This window comes from Aethalodelphis obliquidens, unplaced genomic scaffold (assembly GCF_003676395.1).
Source record: "Aethalodelphis obliquidens isolate GAN/ISIS:26980383/991018 unplaced genomic scaffold, ASM367639v1 scaffold34, whole genome shotgun sequence".
Taxonomy (NCBI): domain Eukaryota; kingdom Metazoa; phylum Chordata; class Mammalia; order Artiodactyla; family Delphinidae; genus Aethalodelphis; species Aethalodelphis obliquidens.
In genome coordinates this window covers 10036270-10055470 of record NW_020837978.1, presented here as the reverse complement: position 1 = coordinate 10055470, position 19201 = coordinate 10036270, and the positions used below count along the sequence as shown (strand labels likewise).

The window sequence follows — 19201 nt, the reverse complement described above, 5'->3', positions numbered from 1 at the left end:
TTCATCATTCCCAGGTTACTAAAGGACAGAAAGTTGGTAAATACATTTAGATATTCTTTAGAAGTTTGGAAGAAAAAAACTTTGGTACGCTAGGACTCATCTAGAAAGTTATTTGTGTCCAACAGTCCTTCCTTCACCGATAACACCAAATAACATGAGCTGGTTCTGTGTCCTCATAACTTGCTATTGTGCCGATGCGCTGACCTACCCCTTCCCCCGACCCCTACCCCAGCCAAACCAAGAATTTTCGGTGGTTCCTGCTGGTGGTCGATAAAACAACACAGGAGTCAAGGAAATGATTTGTTTTTAAGACTTTTTTTTTTTGGTTTGTTTTTAAAGAAACTGCATACATCATTAGAGACAAACAATAATTTAAATACCATGCAGTTTCTGTATGTACAAAACCTAGGCCATAGAGATCCAGTTTAATTTGTGTTCTATTCACACTGTCTTCCTCATACAGCCGGTGGCTGTTACAGCAGAACACAGGCGAGTGCTCTGATACAAAGACAAACTATGTACAGACACCCGGGAAGCAACTGGAAAAAAGCAACCGGTTTGGGGATCAACAGACAACTGGGAAGAAAAAGTTGTTTAAGGTGACCTTCGCCCACTGGCTGTGCACAAGGAGAGCCTGAAATTCCATTCACCGAAGCACACACCATGATTTTCATTCGGCAAATATAAATACACATTGATAAGCAGGAGAAAAATAAGCTCGGAGGTTTTCATCACATCAACCGTCACGTCGTTTGGTTTCTCTAATCTGACATAAAGGCTAAAGTTTTACAGAGCTTTGAGGGCCTTTGGGGAGGAAAATATCAACAATTTCGAAACAGTAAGTAGGCTGATGGCCGTCTCTTCCGTCATGGATGGGGTGGGGACTTTGGGGCGATTTGATTTCGAGAGGGGAACATTTTGAGAAATCTCAACGTTTTTCTTCTGATGCTAATGCAAATGAAAAAGGCTCTAACTGCAGCTTTTCCAGAAAAGGGATGCTTTGTAAACCAGCCAGCCCATCTTCTCTTTCCCCCTTAAGATGGAATCGTCATCTTGGAAAGAAAGAAACACATTTTTCAATTGTCATAACAATGTGGCAAAAAGGAAATTTGGATAGGTTTCTATAAAGACCTCAAGATTTCAAGGAAGGAAAGACAGCAGAGGGCTCAGCCTGTGACCTACGGAAGTTGCTGAGCTGCTTACAGCGGGCTTGGAAGAGCCCAGCTCGTGGGTGGTGACACGGGAGGGGCACCCTTCCACTTGCAGGGAGTTACTTTGGGAAAAGGCTGCCCTGCAGGAGGAGAAGTGGAAACTGCGTTCAGTTTCTTCCACGCACAAAGTGGCTACAACCGTAGGGCACTTTGGGCGGGCACCCGGGACCGCTGGCTAGCTGCGGGGAACTCGATTTAGGCATCGTGTTCCCGGGGAATCTGAAAGGCCCGGGACCAAGGCCCGCAGAGAAGCCACTGGCCTCTGCGAGGTGTCCAGGCGGCGGAGTGAGGTCCCTTAGGACTCGCTTCTGGGCCAGGGGCAGGCTGACTGTCGCTCCAGGCCACCGCGAGCCACAGGAAGCCCAGACTCAGATCCTGGCCCGGCGGGCACCTCAGCCTGGAAGACGCGCCCGCCGCGGAGGAGTTACACGGCAGAGCCCCACGTCCCTCGGCGTGCCACCTGCACTTTCACAGGTCAGTAAGCCTTTCGGGAAGACGCCGTTTACAGCCACGCTACAGCCCTGGCCACATCTTCCCAGAATCAGTCACCCCACCCACGGCCGTAGCTATGCGGATTCACCATTCAGAGAAAAAAGGATGGGGTGACACGTCCTCCTGGGGCTGGGCGCCAGGCGCTGTGAGGAAAGCGTGCACCAGCTTGGCACGAGCCGGTGGGCACTGCCTGGAACGCTGCCCCAGGCTCCCTGCCAAGTGCACGGTGACGCCGGCCACAGGGGCCGTGAGCGCCAGCGGAAAAGGAACTGGCCTCACCCATGGCTGTGGAGCCCAAGAGTAAATTGATCCCACGCGTTTTGGGGTGGGGACCAGTTAACTCTTTTTTTGTGAAGCCCAAGCTTGGCATCTTTCGAAAGCCTGGGCCTCTGTGGCGGGGAGCAAGCCGTCACTGGGAGAGCTGGTAGGACCTACAGGATCACGGCAGGACGCCAGGCAGAGCTGCACGGCTGAGGGCCCTACAGGCTCCATCAGGAAGGAAACCGGAAGCAGCTCAAGCGGCCTCCTTCAGAGCGCAGTCAGGGTTTGGAGAGGCCCCTCCTCCACTGCACATCCTACCCTCACCTACCCTGTCACCGCTGCTTTCCTGTGGTCCCGAGAGAGGAGGGTGGTCAGAGATACATCTCCAGTCACCCTCACCAGCATCAAGGGGGAGAGGAAGGATGCTCCCCGGAGAAGCAGGCATGGCTGGCGTCTGCCCAGCGCTGGGGCTTCTGCACAGACTCTTCAGTGCAAAGCAAGCCTGGAAGGCCCTCAGGTGGTTCTGGAGGACCAGTCCACCAGCGGCTGGAAATTCAGCCTTTCAGGAATGGTTTCTGGCCTGCAGGCATCGGTCCTCGACTCAAAGGCCATTAACGGCCAAGCCACCCGGTCACCAGCCCTGGGGCACGCAGAGAAAATGAAGAACATGGGCCAAGCAGTTTGTCACCCCAGCCTTTATGCCCTCAAAAGGGGTCTCATGCTCACACGTGTGATCCCCACGCCGCCCGTGGCTGTTGGTATGCGTAAGATCACCCGTGACACCGAGCTTTGCTACTGACGACTTTCCCCTTCTAAACCAGAGCTTCCTGGAAGGCAGCCCGGCTCAGCCTGAGGGGACAGGACAGGCCTCGTGCCAGCCTTCCAGGCCTGGAGCACGCACTGTCAACCACAGGCTCCCCCAGAAAAGGGCTCTCCCTTCAGTTCACGGCCTGGGTGATAGCTGGAGGGAGAGGAGGACGCTGCTCCCTCAGCAGCCGCCGCCTCAAGGCCCCCCAAGCCACGTGGCACACCTGGAGCCAGTGTATCTGGCCACGTCTAGAAGGCCAGCCGGCTCGCCCGCTTTGCACAGTCATCCCAGGCCAGATCCACCGCCTCGGCTTTCCTTGGACTCTGCCTCCAAAGTGTCTGTCGCCTAAAGCTCGCCGGAGCCTGAACAAACGTGGTACCTGCCAGCCTGGCCGGAGAGGCCCAGGGCTTTTCCTAGTGCTGGAAAGTCTCCGGTGTCCTCGGCCCTGCCCGGGGCAGGGCACAGTCCCTTATCAGCAGTGGCACCAGCACCTCTGACCACGGAGCCGTAACCATCGCCATCCTGCTTGTGTTTCCTTTTCCTTTTCTTCTTTTAAAAAAAGGTAGTTCAGAAGATTTACATCGTAATGGGGAAGTGAATAAATACCAGCACTTATGGTTCTTATAAACTTATGGTTTGAAGACAGCATAGCACTCAAGAGGAATTCGACTGTTAAGGTCGGTGAAACCTAGGAAAACAAATAATTCAGTCAAGACCCAGGGGCTGCGAAAGGTGTCGGATTGGACACTCCAAGATCTCCATCCTCGAATTCCTTGTTTCTGACAGCCACAGGGAGGCTTAAATCTCCAACCAAAGGCAAATCCATCTCCACAGTACCCCTCAAGAACTTCAGGCCCACCGAGTTCACCTTTGGTTTTGGAGAAGTTTAGCCTGGAGCTCCCGGGGGCCCTCAGCCCAGGCAAGGACTCAGCAGCAAGGGGGGGACCCCAGCCTCGCGTCTCCGAGTCAGGCACTGTTTCTCCAGATGTTCACCAAAGGAGAGGGTCAGAAGAACTCAGTCAGCGGCTCCGTCGCTGACTAGCCCTGTGACCTTGTATAAGCCCCTCCTATCTCTCTGTGCTTCAGTTTCCCCAAGGAGCATCACCCACGACTGTCTGGGAGAACGACGTGGAATCAGGCGTGATCCCGCTTCCCAAGTCCCATGTGGTCTCCGCTGACTGGCTGTACATTGGCAAGTGATCTTTTCTCCTCAGCTTATGTTCTCATAAATACCTACCATGTTGGTGGTCTGGCATTTAGCAGATCTTCAGTTTGAGTTAAAAACTAGGCTTTGAGAAGGCTGCGTTCAGCCTGGGCCTTTCATGCTCCTTCCCTTACTTTGAGAAACCACAGTGGAACCTGTGGATCCCCACGCAGCTCTTTCTTTTATCTTCTCCCCTCACTGCACCCACCTCACCACTTGTCCTCCAGAAGCAGCTAGGATCGCTCAGTTTGCGGGTAAATGTTATAATTGGAGGGGAAAAAAAACCCACTTGATACTAACCTTGTTAAATGTCTACTCAATTCGTGAACTTCCATTTCAGTGCTTTTAAATTCATTGAGCTCCTTCCGAATGGCAGCCTGCAAGGAAGAGAAGCCCATGAGAGTGCAGAGGATGGAAAGCAGCTCACCTTCTTTTATTCCTATGTTTTCTTTCTTCGACAAAGCCATACACATGCATAAAACGGATTCTTCCACCGGGAGAAACAAAATCACCTGAGGTCTCCTTTAGAGCCTACGCAGAGTCCCGTCCCCCTAAATCTAAGTTGCGAGCACTCCGATTTGGGATCCTGCCCAGAGCTGTTCCACCTGGGCAGCGAGAGGGCCCTTGCACCTGGCCCACACTCCTGGGTCCTTTCTTTGGTGAATCTAAGCTCATCAGAGGCACAGCGACGCCTCAGGATGGATACTTCTAGAGGAGGTGTGTGAAATTCCCCAACCAAATGAAGGGGTGACGGCCAGCTGCCCCCTTTCCCTTTGACTCATGAAGCCTTGGCTCCTTTACAAGTCTGTTGACTCTGAGGTGATATAGTTCACCATGGAGGGTATAGAATGTGTTTTGAATAACCTCAAACACGCATGAGATAAACCTGAATGACCTCGTCCTCACAGTCACAGATGTGGCCATCATCTGGGGCTACCCAGAAGGCGGAAGGAGGACCGGAGCAAAAGAACGTCTGGGGTTGGAGAAAACCTTACTTCTTCCTCGGGGCTGAAAATTTAAACGTGGGCCCATTCCCATAGCTCTTTCTAAGGCTGATACGTGCTTTGATGGGAAGATAATCAGGGCACGGAGAGTCTGAGGATGGAAAAGTCTTTTTCTTCCATTTATCCAAAAAACTTCTATTGTGTGCAGTTGTACTGTGCTAGGTGTATTATGCAAAGAGGAATCAGAAAAGTTGCCACTGTTTGAGAGTTAACAGTCTAACAAAAGACATAAGTGCATAAATAATTTATAAAATGATAGGCATCTCTAGAAAGGAACAGATAAAACGATTTCTACTTCAAGTTGGTCGTCCATTTTTGGAGAGCCAGTTAAGATGCCACCCCTCAGTCAGACTGCTTGTATAAGTAAGATTAAGGGCAAGGCAGAAAGCAATTTAATACTTCTTGTTTTTGTGTATGTGAGAATTTTTATGATTATAAAAGTAATGCATGAGAAAATGGGCAAGGGACTTGAACAGACATTCACAAAAGGCCAGTCAACATATGCAAAGGGGCTTGAGCTCATCAGAAAACAGGGAAATGCAACTAACCATCCTGAGAAACCACTACACACCCACCCAAAAGGGCTAAGGTGATACCACGTGTTCACCGAAATGGGCAACGATGAGAACTCTCATAAGCTGCTGGTGAGTGTGTAAATTCATACAATCACTTTGGGACACTTTGGCATTACTACTAAAGCAGCGAACCCTCTCCACACTGCAGGACACACATATTCTACTTCTAGATTCAACCTCAGCAGAAACATGTGCACTCGTGAATGAAAGACATGGAAAAAAAACGTTCATAGCAGCATTCCTCACAGCAGCGCTGTCCATCAACAGTAAAGCAGGTGGATACATTCTGGAAGACTCGTAACTCTAAATACTACGGTATTTCTCTTTACAGTCCTCTGTGTGCGTATTTTATATTAAAGATACACACTCTGTACCCTTCCATTAAAAATGTAACAACACAAGCGTTTCTTCCTAAGATAAAGTTACTTGTAAACATTTTAATGGTCACGCGATAGTTGACCGTATTCTTGTTACTGTGATCATTAACATGCACTGTGTGCCAAGCACTGTGTTCAGTACTTTGTATTCTCTATCCAGCCTGACACCCAGAGCGCTATCTCCAGCACAGTCATTGTTTCGTGTCCTCACCTACGGCTGAAGTCCAGGCACTCCGCTTCTGCCCAAAGCCCCAGCCTCTGAGGCTGCTGGTCCGCTAGTCCTCAAAGCGTCCTTTTATCTCCTTACCAAACCATTAGCAACCAGGGCCACAACCTCAGGCCCACTGGCCTAGCCAATTCCGTCTACCAGAGCAATGCTAATACTTGGGACAAAGTGGACATGGTACCACACTTGCTGCTGGTGTGGCTGTCCTCCAGTTTATCTATTCCTTTCTGGAAATTTCAACCGTATCATCTCACTCTTACTCTCACAATTCTGCCTCAAAAATGTGACTGAAGACAGGAGATTAAGAACCCTGACAAGGTACTTACTTCCATAAGCTTCCTTTTCTTTTTTTCCTTCCCACTATCCCCCAGGCAGGAAGGAGCTGACTTGACGTTCCCTCTTCTTGGCTGGGGGCTTCCCTCTTCGTTCCTTCCAAGGAAGCTCCTCTTCCTTAAGGCAGTAAAACCACATGGTCTAAGAGAGACCAATGGGAATGTCTTCTATGCCATGGAAGGAACGCTATGGTCTGAGTCCTCCAGATGTAGCCCTTGATGTGGGACCAGAAGACTATACCAGCAATTGGTAAATATCCCAAACAAAAAAATACATTGCTCTACTCTCCAAAAATTTATCTTTGTCTTACAATTACTAGTTTTAGTGTAGAGTGAGTGCCTGTCTCACCTCTCTCCTGACCTGTCTTTGTTTTTGTTTTCGTTTTTAAAAATTTTTTTATACAGCAGGTTCTTAGTAGTCATCAGTTTTATACACATCAGTGTATACATGTCAATCCCAATCGCCCAATTCATCCCCCCACCACCCCCTGGAAAAGTCTTTACATAGGATCAGAATGGCTCCTCCCAAGTTAGGAAGGCACTCGCTTAAAGTGCCTGGCTGCGGGGGTGGGAGGTGTGGGCACTGCCTCCCAGCAGCCCCGGAGGAACTGGATAGGCTCCCTCACAGCTGCTTAGGATTCTAGCTGGTACCTTCCCTTGACGTTTGCCAGTTCCCTCAGCCTTGGTCAGCGAGCACGCTGCAGTGAGAGTGTGAACAACAGAGCGAGGTCACATCTATGTGACACAACTGCCCCGGGTGGGACGGAGGGGCCTGTCTCCTGCCCGAGGTGAGGGGTGCCGGTTCTGGGGGCTGCTCACCATGATTCCTATAGAGGGGAGAGGTGAGGTTTCCACTCGTCAGGACCTGGGGGGCTGGCCTGCCCTGGGCCGGGCAAGGGGAGGGGGACGGTTTCTGGGAGGTGCCTCTGGCCGCGTCAGTTCCCTCCCCCTCCCCGCCTCCCAAGTGCAGCGGCTTCCCTGGGCTCACACTCCAGCCAGAGGCCAGGCTCCGGGTGACCTCCTGCATGGCCTGTGAGGAAGCCACCTGCCCCGGGAAGGGATGGGGCAAAGGCAGGACTCTAGGAGAAGGTCCCCGGTGTACCCGAGTCCCCTTATTGTCACTTGCACACTGCACAGCGTTATTGTCTTACACTTTTTTTTTTAAAGGCCCTTACCCTCCAGTTCCTCAGGGTGCCTGGATAAGAATCACAAAGGCTCCCCAAGCAGAGGTCCCCTGAGATACGTGTCTGGATGAAAGGCATCTGTCTTGAGCCTTCTCCAGAGCAGGGGAGGACCAGCTCAGCGCCCTCTCTGCACGCTGTCTGGAGCCCTTGGGGAAAGGTGCCGGGAGCAGCACCGCAGCCTGCCCGGCAGCCACTCAGCCCCCAGTACCGACCCAGGCACCCTGGCTCTCTGCCCAGGCTCCACGCAGTCTCCGGGCGGCAAGCTGGAGACCCAGCACCCGGCTGGCCGTGTGGCCCCGCTCCCTCCCCGCCCCTCTTACTTTGTCGGCAGCGGTGAGGCGGGTCCAGGGCTTGTCGGCCCTGCGGTCATAGTCCTGAGCATCGGCCACCTCCACGTAATCGCTGAAGCGGATGAGGATCTTCCGTTCTCTCAGCTCTTCCACTGTGGGCCTCTGGCTGAGCTGCGGGACGGAGAGATGGATGTGGTCAGCCTATGACGTTTAGATCACTTGGCCCATCCGTGAATTTATAGGTGGGAAGACGAGGTCCAGAGAGGCAGCTGATGCATCACACACACGTGAGGGCAGGGCCCAGGGGACACAGGGCTCCTGATTCCTGGACTTCTCCAGGACTCTGTGAAGGAGTTTACTAACTCCTGAGCTGCCTCCAGGCCTATTCAGCCAGCCAGCCAGGCTGTCTCTTAGCAACACGGCAGCGTCTCGGTCTGTACACGCGGGGTGTCTGTGCATGGGTGTGGATCTTCCCACGTCTGGCCTACCTTTCCCATCAGGTGACAGAAACCTTACACAACAGGTTTTTTTTTTTTTTTTTTTTCGATACACGGGCCTCTCACTGTTGTGGCCTCTATCGTTGCGGAGCACAGGCTCCGGACGCGCAGGCTCAGCGGCCATGGCTCACGGGCCCAGCCGCCCCGCGGCATGCGGGATCCTCCCGGACCGGGGCACGAACCCACGTCCCCTGCATCGGCAGGCGGACTCTCAACCGCTGCGCCACCAGGGGAGCCCAACACACAACGGTTTCATATTCTCGATTTGTGAATCCACATCTGTGTGTTAATTTAGTGCTCTCTGCAAGATGGGTTTGTAATACTTTCTGTGTATGTGTCTTAGACACAAAGCAAGTGTATGTGCAAACGGTATGCAAACTCCAGGGTGTGCAGGAATGAGAGTATGTTGATTTATGAGGTCAGGGAGACCCTACCCCTCAATAGCTCAAATGAAAGGCGAGTCCACAAAGGCAGAGCTAGCCTGCGTTGATGCCAAAGAAGACTCGGACGGGCCCTTTGGATAGGTCTGTGGTGAAGGAAGGAAACAAGTGAATTATTCAACCATCTCCCAGTGTTACCCGCTAGCATCCTTCCTTTGTACTTTAACAACATAAGGCTGACATTTCTATTATCTCTTCCTGTCACCAGATTTATTTCTTCTGGAGCAACACAGTTGCTCTCTCTTTAGGATGCTGTCAATTCATGTTCAACCGATGTTAGTTAAAAGCAATTTTTCTCTAAGCCCTAGACTGTATTTAATTCTATTCACAGAAGATGCAGTCAAATAGAATCTTACCACAAAGACCTACAAAACAAACACACGCAAGTGAATCCAAACCACCTCGGCTGTTTTGACTGTATATCACGCAGCTGCCGTACACCTTGGCTGGTGCCAGAGTGTCCCAGCTTGCTACCAACCGGCCTACGATGGAAGAGCATCGTTAGATGACTGCCTGGCTGGTGCCGAGCAGAACGGTGACAGCTGCTGCGAGGCTCCGGACAGGACCAAAGCAGCCTGCGGGTCCCCCTTGGCCAAGGGAGGAAAAACCTGGGGCTCAGAGGCCTACTGGGCTGTGGCACTGGTCACCTGTCTAGACGCTGTGTAGCTCCCCCACTCAGAGTGGCTGCAGTCTGTCCCGAGGTGGCCCTGGTTTTCCCGGGACGGGGCATTTTGGCATCAGCTGTGACCCGTCACAGGAAACCAGAGGTCTCCCACGCTCTATGGTTAGGGGTGCTGTAAACAAAACTGGTGGCCTATCCTGACTCCAAGATGTGAGTGCAGGGCGCTCTGTACTGTCGTTAGAGTATGTAGGCATTTACCGTAATACCACAAGGCATGAAGACTTCTACTCCAAGCCCCAGTTTGTGTTTCTAAGGACTTACTAGCTCGCCCTGGGGTGTTAGACAAACAGTACTATCTTCTAAGTATGCCATGACAGGAGAAAGGTTGTTAAAGTCGGAATTTCTAATTTCAATTTCTCACAGTCACGATGTGGATTCTATTAATAGCCTGTCTATGTAGAGTCTGGAGTGAACAGAAACCTAGAGGCTGGCTCTGAAGGTGAGGGGGCTATTCTTCATGCCTGAGTCTGGTGGGGATTGGACACGACCTCTCCAGATCAGTAAGAGACCGGGCCCAAGTGCCACCAGGGAGTGAGTGAGGAGGACGCCGAGTTCTCCTGCCGGGAGAACCACTGCCCGGACTCTGCTGTGAGCCAGGGCTCACACCCCTGGCCACACGGGGCTCAGGAGAGGTGCCTTTGGCTCCCGGATGGCTCTAGCCCTTGGGGTGCGTGCGCCCAACTTCCTAGCCTGGACACTAAGGAAATTATCTTTGCAGCCAAAGTTGGTTTTCTGCGGATGCTGGGCTGGAAGAAGGGGTGGGGTGCAGAGGTGGGTAGTGTTATGTTTCCATCTACGGCAGCAATAATACCGTTTGCAACCAATTACTCAACAAAAGGGTACGTTGAGACCCCAATTCCACTATTAATACAACCTGACCCAGGTACATTTCTTCCCTTCCTTCCCTCCATTCCTTCCTCCCTTCCAGCCATCCTCCCTCCAATACTTCTTCCCATTCATCCATCCATCCAGCCAGCTAGCGAGTTTTTGGAAGTGGGAAGCAGGCATTTATCCCAAGATAAAGCATGGAAATTTTAGGTTAGTCTCAATTTGGCTGAAGAAAATGCCTGGTCTGTGGCTCTCAGCATCTGCTACTGTGTTTTATTTTTCTCAGTGTCTTAAATAGAATGATACTGAGGAAATCCTTGGGCTGAGGGTAAGTGAAGAGCATCCCCCACCACTGGCTTCTGGTCTTGGTGTGATAAAGGCTCCCGAGGAACAGAACGTGCCCAGAGCCAGGAGGCGATATGGATTCCCTACCTGCTGGCACGCTCCACATCTCTGTTCACAAAACCAGATGTGAACGCTGCTTCTGGTCTCTCCCCCATAAACAGTTTATCCCTTCACTCAGGCTCATTATTTCTAATTCCCCAAGCCAGTCCCAGGGGAGGCAAATGCTGAAATTACAAGGCAGTTTTCCTGGGAGAAGGAAAGAGAGGTAACCAGGGGGAGGAAGAGGCAGTTATCGATAGACTTGAGGACCTGCAGAAACCCCACCCCTAGAATTACCCCTCCCGGGGCAGATGGGTGTGGGAGGAAACCCTCTTCTCTCGCCCCGTCCTGCCAAACTATGCAGTTAGTCAAGCTTTCCCTTGCAAAATCGAATGCTCTTTTTAAAGAGATGAGAATTAGGTGCATGTCCAGATCTTTCCCTATTACTAGTTTTTAGCAAGAAACCCTACAGTTTAGGAGAATTTTGGGGTCCCAGCAATCAAGTCCAATGAACTTTATGAAAATCTGATTAAACATTTTTTCTGAATGTCTAGACCTTTCTCTATCAGAAATGAGGGGCCATCACCAGTCTCCCCTTGATAACCTCATCATTTCAAAGACACACTTAGAATAATGCATCTCCCCCGGTCCCCCTCGCTACTCAGTCTCAGGAAAAGGGATGCCCTGCGTCCAAAGGCTGGGTGGTCTTAAGGATGTTAAGAGTCAGACCTTGACTGGAGTGAGGGCACCTGGATGAAGTGAGGGCCCTTAGCTCTTGTTCGAGTTTCCCACCAGGGGACACCAGCCCGTCAGCGGCTTGTCAGGCCCTTGCTTATCCTACTCCCTTTAATTGGGATGGTGTCTGGCTTGTCACCGTATGTTTGGGATGCTCTAAGGGCAAGAGCGTGTTGAGAAACACAAATCATCACCTTGATAATTGGTACGATATTTCAGGATCTCTGAATTTCTTCCTTTGCATAGTATTTCTAGGGAGAAAAATCCATGAACAAACCTTTAGAAAATTAATTTTAATGGGTCTCTTAACTGTCTCTAAGCTTTGAGTATCTTTCTCTCAAGATGGTCACTGTAGGAGGCTGATGAAAAACACTTTAGTCAGACAGAATATAGTAGTACACCTTCTGTGTCATTAATTAAAGCTGTCAACATCCTCCAAGAGTAGCCTCAAATAAGAGTTTATTATCAAAGAGGAGCCTCAAATAAGAGTTTATTATCAAAGAGGCCACTCGTAGAATTAGATCCACTTGGGTCTCCATGACATTGCCAAGCCATCCACTTTGGGGGTTAAAAACATATAAAAATTCTAGCTTTCTGACTTTTATCTAAGTGCTTTTCAAACATCTTCATTAGATTTATCAATACTTTTGGCATTTTCCTAACTCAGTAATTCAAATCGGATTTAGCATAATAAACTCAAATAGTTCTTAGGTAACAGGTCAGGAAGAGTACCAGCGGAGACAAGGAAAACTCGCACTTTCCCAGGGTCATAGCAAAAAACTGATACATTTGAACTTGTGATTTTGATAATGAATTTCCAGTTGCCTCATGGGGTTACGGTGAATTTTTAAAAACAAAATATTCACTGTACCTGCAGATAGAATGCACCTGACATCAAGTTGCTTGGGGGTAGGCCAGTGTCACCAGCCAAAAGGACTGAGGGTCATGAAGCTGAGTGGACCACTGGCCCCTGGAGAGGTCCTGGAGAGTCCAGAGAGCTGCATGCCCTGACACCCGAGGAATGGAACCATTAATGTCACTTCCAATGGGCCAGGCAGCTGCAAGGCCAACACAGGGCACAGCAGGGGAGGGTGGCCCCCTGTCCCGCCCCAGCTCAGCATGGAGAATCGTCTCACCTTCCGAGTTAATCTCCTCTTGATCTCCCGTTTCTCCTCTTGTTCCTCTTGTTCATTCCGAGCTGAAAGAAACATTTAAGACGCTTTAGATTTTGGTAGCAGTGTCGCACAAAGGTGCAAGCTCTGCAGGTTCTAGGCCAAGCAGCTCAGTTTTTTTTTTTTTTTTTTTTTTTGCGGTACACGGGCCTCTCACTGTTGTGGCCTCTCCCGTTGCAGAGCACAGGCTCCGGACGCGCAGGCTCAGCGGCCATGGCTCACGGGCCCAGCCGCTCCGCGGCATGTGGGATCCTCCCATACTGGGGCACGAACCCCGCATCCCCTGCATCGGCAGGCGGACTCTCAACCACTGCGCCACCAGGGAAGCCCCAAGCAGCTCAGTTTGAAAAGGAGGAGAGAGTTCCCATCCCCTACCCTGGCCACCCTTTCTGCTTGTGGGGACACTTTCCAAACTGCCTGTACTGTTTCAAATGGGTGGTGAGTGGGTTGACCTTATTTTGTTTTACGTCACACGGGGTTTCAAGTCTGCAGGCCGAAACGCTGGGCCAAGAAGAGGGGCTACGAGGCAAGGAGGTAGGTCCTGAAAGAGTGGGGTACTGTCTGCAGTGACACAGGCATCCGGGGAGAGGTAAGGCTCCCTTCTTTGGACAAGACCTGGGCCTCACGCAGCTCTGCCTCAAGCCTCACAGCGACCGAAGGGGACTCGCTGTGATGTGGTCCTGGTGCCCGGTGCCCTGCGTGGATGGAACAGAAGTCGGGCCCCGCGGGGGCGCCTGCCACCTGCCACAGAAACAAAACGAGGCACGGCTGATGCCAAACGCAAGGCTGGAATTTCAAAACGCTCACCTTTCACAAGCCCTGATTCCATGAATTCTTTGAATCTTCCAAGAAGTCCACAGAGCACGTGTGAGGCCACAGTGTGGGATACAACTGCCTACATTTAGACTTCTAAGGAGCGTCTTAGGAGAGGAGACCCCAGAGCTTAAACCTTCTCAGCTCAACATGTGGGGTGACTTAGCATCAGGTGTGTAAAGCGCCGAAGGGAGCAGAGATTCGGAGGACAGAGGACGCGGGAGTATCTAAGTAACGCAGTGACCTTGGGTACCTCACTTTCCTCCCAGGCCTTGCGATGGAAGCACGGATCGCAGCATAATACTGTCTAACTTGAAGAAAAATCACGAACGTCAGCCTGGCTCCCATGCCTCTGCTTCCTGTCTACTGAACTGAGGGTGGCACCAGAGAGAGACCACCACTGCCACTTGAATTTGCACAGGCTGCATCAAAAGGGCCCTTGTTCCCTCATTTTGAAGTCACCGTTGGAAATTATGGTTCCATAACTCCATTAACTTGCCACGCAGTGCGCACTCACCCTTGAGTAGTCTCAGTACAGGACAGGGCTTTAAAACAGGGACCCCCTTGTGCCTAGAAGTGGAGTGCCCTCGCCCCTCCTGCCAGCCTGATGGCAGCAACCACAGCCTCAGCTAACTCACACCGCAGGTGGCAACACCTCCCGCCAGAAGGAACGGCGGTGGCTCAGAGCACAACTCACGTCCTTGAGCGACACCCCCGGGGGCACGGTTTGGCCAGTGTGACTGCCTGTGGTGACCAGGATCTTGGACCTTGGCAGCTCCAGAAATGGCCACATCCTGCCGTGGGCCAAAGTCCCCAGGGATCCCCGCTGCCCCAAACCCCACGGGAGAGCTCCTTCCTTTGAATTGAAAGGTCCTCCTCCCCCCACCCCGCCCCAGGGTTCCTTTTAAAAATGAGAATTTCTCTTGGATAGAAACCTGTTCAACTAGTCAGCCATCACTATCTTAGTATGAACTAATGTATCACAGAGAAACTGGGAGGCAGACTGCCAGCCCCAGAAGAAGGGAAGCCCCCAAGAGCTGCATTTGCAGGTGGGAGGGAGGACGGAAGGAAAGGTCTAGAGTGGATGGTGAGCGGCCGGGGGGCAGCTCGAGGGCACTGGGTTGAAATGTACAGACTTGTAGCCATATCAGGGCCAGGAGGGGCCCACGAGACCACCTAGGCTACTGCTCGTGGTTTGGAAATGAGGATAGGAAGGTCCAGGGGGGTTGAGCGGCTGGCCACACACTCCATGGCTAACAGACAGACAAACAGTCCAGCTCCTTTTGCTTGGCTACGCTGCCTCCCACCATCCCATTTTGCTCAGGGCCAGCCCTCTCCTCCTCACTGGTTACTGGCCTCAGACTCCACTCGGAGCTGCCTCCTCCTACAGGCCCCCTCCCGAGCCGTGAAGGTCGACATCCTGCCCAGAGCACAGAGCCCTCATCGCCTACAGGTGTTCCTGAGGTCCCTCTGAGGGCTAGGGGCCCCAAGCTACCACCTATGGAATCTATACCTTTAGTTCAAAGCCATTTACAAACCCAGGGTCATGAATTCTCAGGCAGCGGGGACCAAGACAGCCCCACTGGGCAAGTGGGAAGGGAGACCAGGAAAAGCCCTCGAGGTCACGGCCTGCCGCCACCATCAGAGAGTGCACTGTGTGCTCAGATGTGCCCAGGGTCTCACTGGCTGCCCAGTGGAGCCAGTACTGCCCACAGGGCCGGGCGGCCTGGGGTGGAAGTCGGCTTGCAGAGCTCCACCGCCCAGCAAAGCCACCGCTCTGGGCCTCTCTCCTGCACACTTAGAGATGTGGTTCATCCCTTGACTTAAAGCCCAGATGATAATTCTCAGAATACACTGTTTGAGGGTTGTCCTCTGATACCACGAAACATTTCTTGTTTAACAATCACACAAGATTTTAAAAAGAGAAAGAAAAAGCTATTTCGGAAAACAAAATTTCAGAATGCAGGAGGAAAAAAAAAAAAATACCGACAGGAAAAATAAGCTCCTTTCAGGAACGTTCTGAAACTGCGACATGATGACCCTGTTTGAATGTGGTCAAGTGATCCTTCAATTTGCAACTGCTCAAACGGACAAACACGCAAGAGGCAACAACGAAAGGGAACTGTGGGAACAACTTGTAAGCCCCTGGCTCCCCTGAACCTGAGCCCCCAGGCTCACTGGACGCAAGTAACTGTCTCTAAGACCCGAGTGTCTTTCTGGAGGGTGAGAAAAACCTAACTCGAGGGGCCTGCCCGCCGCCTCCCATGGATCTGGGCAGACGAGGCGTGGAAGCTGGTGCCTTCGGGAAGCCAGGTGAGCTGGGGATTCTCTGCCTTCTCTTTCCAAAACCTGTGCCCTCGCCGAGAGAAGTGCTGTCTTCTGAAACCTGAACAATTCCACAGACGTTTTTAGCCCCTTCACATTTAAGAGTTAGGCTGGGGACCGTGCGGCCCTGTAAGAAAGTTGTACAGAGATTCCTTCGGCAGGACCACGGATGCATGTGAGGCACATCTGGGGGAGAAGTTTAAAAGGAGAAGAAGCAAGCCCGTTCACCAGATTTCTGGCTTTAGGAACAAACGGACACCTTTTTATTTTTCTTTCTCTCTAAGGTAGACAATTTATAATGGATCAGCTATCAAGTTGGGGCAGAAAGGGAGACATGCCGGCCAAATGCTTCCCCAACCAGGAAAATCATCTGAAAGAATTCGAATTCTGTTTCACGGCAAAGTAAACTTAGAAATTTTAAAGGCACCCCCTTCGTTAGGAACTTCCTAGAGATCTGGGAAATGGGGGAGGTGGCCTCAGGACTGAGGAAGGTCAAGGCTGAGAGGAACAGCCACTGTGAGGCGAGGGCGTGGCCGAAGCCGGAGCAGCGCGGCAGGATGACGGTGGAGGCACAGGGCACGCAGGTGGGTGCCCTGGGGTACGGGTGCTGTGGGTCACGACACCGGCCCCCCCATCACAGCCCTCGCCCGTGACATTCAACAGCAAACCATTGGGCGCGGACCCAGTCGCAAGGCCACGACGAGCAAGGCGAGAAAAGCAAAATCAGGAACACTTTCGTTTGGTCGAAGTGGAAATTCCCAGCTACTCACGCAGGGGCCTCACGCGACCGGGGCGTGGGTGCGTGCGTGCGTGCGTGCGTGCGTGCGCGTGCATAGCACAGAAGTTCTGTAAAACTCTGCGTAGCATGTATTTCTCTTTTCTGGAGCAAATCAGAAAGGGACAGACGTGTGGGGAGAAAGGGTCTGAAATTAAACTAAAAATATCTGTTGACCATCTAGAGGGCAGTGTCGGTGAGAGTGTAGCATGATGAAGCGGAGAGGTTTTAGTTTTTAATTGCTGCATGTCTCCCCCTAAATTGAGGCATACTGGCTGGTGCCCATGAGATGCTTGGTTTCTTTCAGCATTTTAAAAATAGGTATTTTAAGCACCACATGGACTCTCTGTACTTAGGCAAATATCTCTGTGTCCTGAACCAAACAAAAGGCTCGTCGGCCTTTTCTGTCCACAGACACAGTGACAGCGAGTTTTCTTCAATGACAGCCTGGGCAGCTATACCAGCGGCCAGTTGGAAGAGGCCTGAGAGGAGGCCAGGAAGGATTTCCCCTTGGAAATGTTCTCTTAGACTTTAGGTTTAATGCTCAGAGGGAGGGGGGATTTTATCCCCAGCAGCTGGCTGCAGTGGAAAGTCACACTTTCTGGTCTTCGTTTTCAAATGGCTACTTGCCCTATTTTAGCCATCCGTATCATATTTGCAGTTTTTCAGCCAGTCTGGCTTTAAAGGTGACCCCAACTCTCACTTACTAGTAAGTTCTCTCACTCAAACCTTTCAGCTTCTCTGACTTGGCAGCCCGCTGAAGGGCAGGTTCTTGCAGACCCTGAGGTCCTCGCGAACCAAGTGCATTCGAATTTGCCTGCTCTGTGGGGATGCTCTCTCAGATGTTCGAACACACAAGGGCGAAGCCTCCACCACCAGAGAGGGTTTCGATCGTTTCCACACCACCACACAGGAGAAACCCTGTGGCCTGCCATCAAACAATAACCAAAGCCACCACGAAACAGCAGCGCTCGCCACGGGCTCGGTCACTTACGTTTCAAAATGTTCCTCTGCTCCAACTCCTCTGCAGTTGGCCTCTGGCTCAGTCGCCTGCGGAAGAAATCCAGGAAAAGTTTTTGGACCATATCATAGCCTCCTTGGGTCGTTAATCTCCCCGGCCGTCGCAGATACATGGGGCAGGGTCAGCGGCTGGAGGCCCTGTTCCATCCTGTGCCCTGAAAGACTGGCGCTCACCACCAATGCCTCCTGAGTTCCTCGTTTTCAACCCCAGGAAAGGCACCGACGTGATGTCACGTGGAGCCGAACCCCCTCCCTCCATCGGCCCCTCCCCAGCCCTGCTCCTCCGGGCCTCCAGGCGCATGGACTCTTCTCACAGAAGTCCCTTTCTTTCGTGTGGCCTCCCAACTTCGGGAGCATGGCCTCTGCTTTTCTCCCCCCGGCCCCGAGGCTAGAGCTTGCCTCTTGCCATGTTTGTGCAGACTCAGAACACAAAGAGGCTCACGGCCCCATGGAGACGGGCGAGAGCACGTCTGTCTGCAGAGAACAATAGCTGCTCTTTTGGTCCCCACCCATCGCCACCAGAGCCTTATTAGACACAAGGTGGCAAATGAACAGGAACAGAAATGACACTTGGTGCCGGCACGTAATTTAGCCACAACAAGTGAAACATCACAGCCAGGATGTGAACTTGCTATGGTGCAACAGCAGGGGCCGGGGGCAGACAATGGGCGGCACCAGGTAGGGGCAGAAGTTGCCAGAGAATGGGAAGGGCACCGAAGAGGAGACTACACGTTCTTAGAGATGCTTTGACGGATCTGACTCCAAAGGCAAGGGAAATGAGCAAAAACAAGTGTGACTACATCATACTAAAAAGCTTCTGCACAGCCAAGGAAATTATCATCAAAACAAAAAGGCAACCTACAGATGGAAGAAGATAATTGCAAACCACATATCTGATAAGGGGTTAAAATACAAGGTATATAAAGTGCTAATACAACTCAACAATAACAAAAAGCAAACAACCCGATTAAGAAATGGGCAGAGGGGCTTCCCTGGTGGCGCAGTGGTTGGGAGTCCGCCTGCCGGTGCAGGGGACATGGGTTCGTGCCCTGGTCCGGGAGGATCCCGCATGCCACGGAGCGGCTGGGCCCGTGAGCCATGGCCGCTGGGCCTGCGCGTCCGGAGCCTGTGCTCCGCGACGGGAGAGGCCGCAGCGGTGAGAGGCCCGCGTAACACAAAAAAAAAAAAAAAAAAGAAAGAAATGGGCAGAGGATCTGCCATAGACAGTGTCCATAGACAGATGAATGGATAAAGAAGATGTGGCACATACATACAATAGAATATTACTCAGCCATAAAAAGAAATGAAATTGAGTTATTTGTAGTGAGGTGGATGGACCTAGAGTCTGTAAGTCAGAAAGAGAAAAACAAATACCGTATGCTAACACATATATATGGAATCTTAAAAAAAAAAAAGGTCATGAAGAACCTAGGGGCAGGACGGGAATAAAGACGCAGACATAGAGAATGGACTTGAGGACATGGGGAGGGGGAAGGGTAAGCTGGGATGAAGTGAGAGAGTGGCATGGACATATATACACTACCAAATGTAAAACAGATAGCTAGT

The 19201-nt window shown here is 51.6% G+C and overlaps 2 protein-coding genes across 2 annotated transcripts in view; one reads left to right on the top strand and one right to left on the bottom strand.

Annotated features, from left to right (window-relative positions):
* TBC1D7 (TBC1 domain family member 7) overlaps positions 1–542 on the top strand; it is a 162369-nt gene extending 161827 nt beyond the window's left edge. The window contains exon 14 of the transcript XR_003437546.1: positions 464–542. The gene's annotated coding sequence lies outside the window, so the exon portion shown is untranslated. The remainder of the gene's footprint in view (positions 1–463) is intronic.
* The window catches only part of PHACTR1 (phosphatase and actin regulator 1), a 253885-nt gene continuing 234980 nt past the window's right edge, over positions 297–19201 (bottom strand). Inside the window, exons 9-13 of the mRNA XM_027128382.1 lie at positions 17610–17665; positions 12667–12728; positions 7995–8135; positions 4277–4353; positions 297–3460 (exon numbers count right to left, since the gene is read on the bottom strand). Coding sequence (XP_026984183.1) covers positions 3445–3460; positions 4277–4353; positions 7995–8135; positions 12667–12728; positions 17610–17665 — 352 coding nt within the window. The 3' untranslated portion in view covers positions 297–3444. The remainder of the gene's footprint in view (positions 3461–4276; positions 4354–7994; positions 8136–12666; positions 12729–17609; positions 17666–19201) is intronic.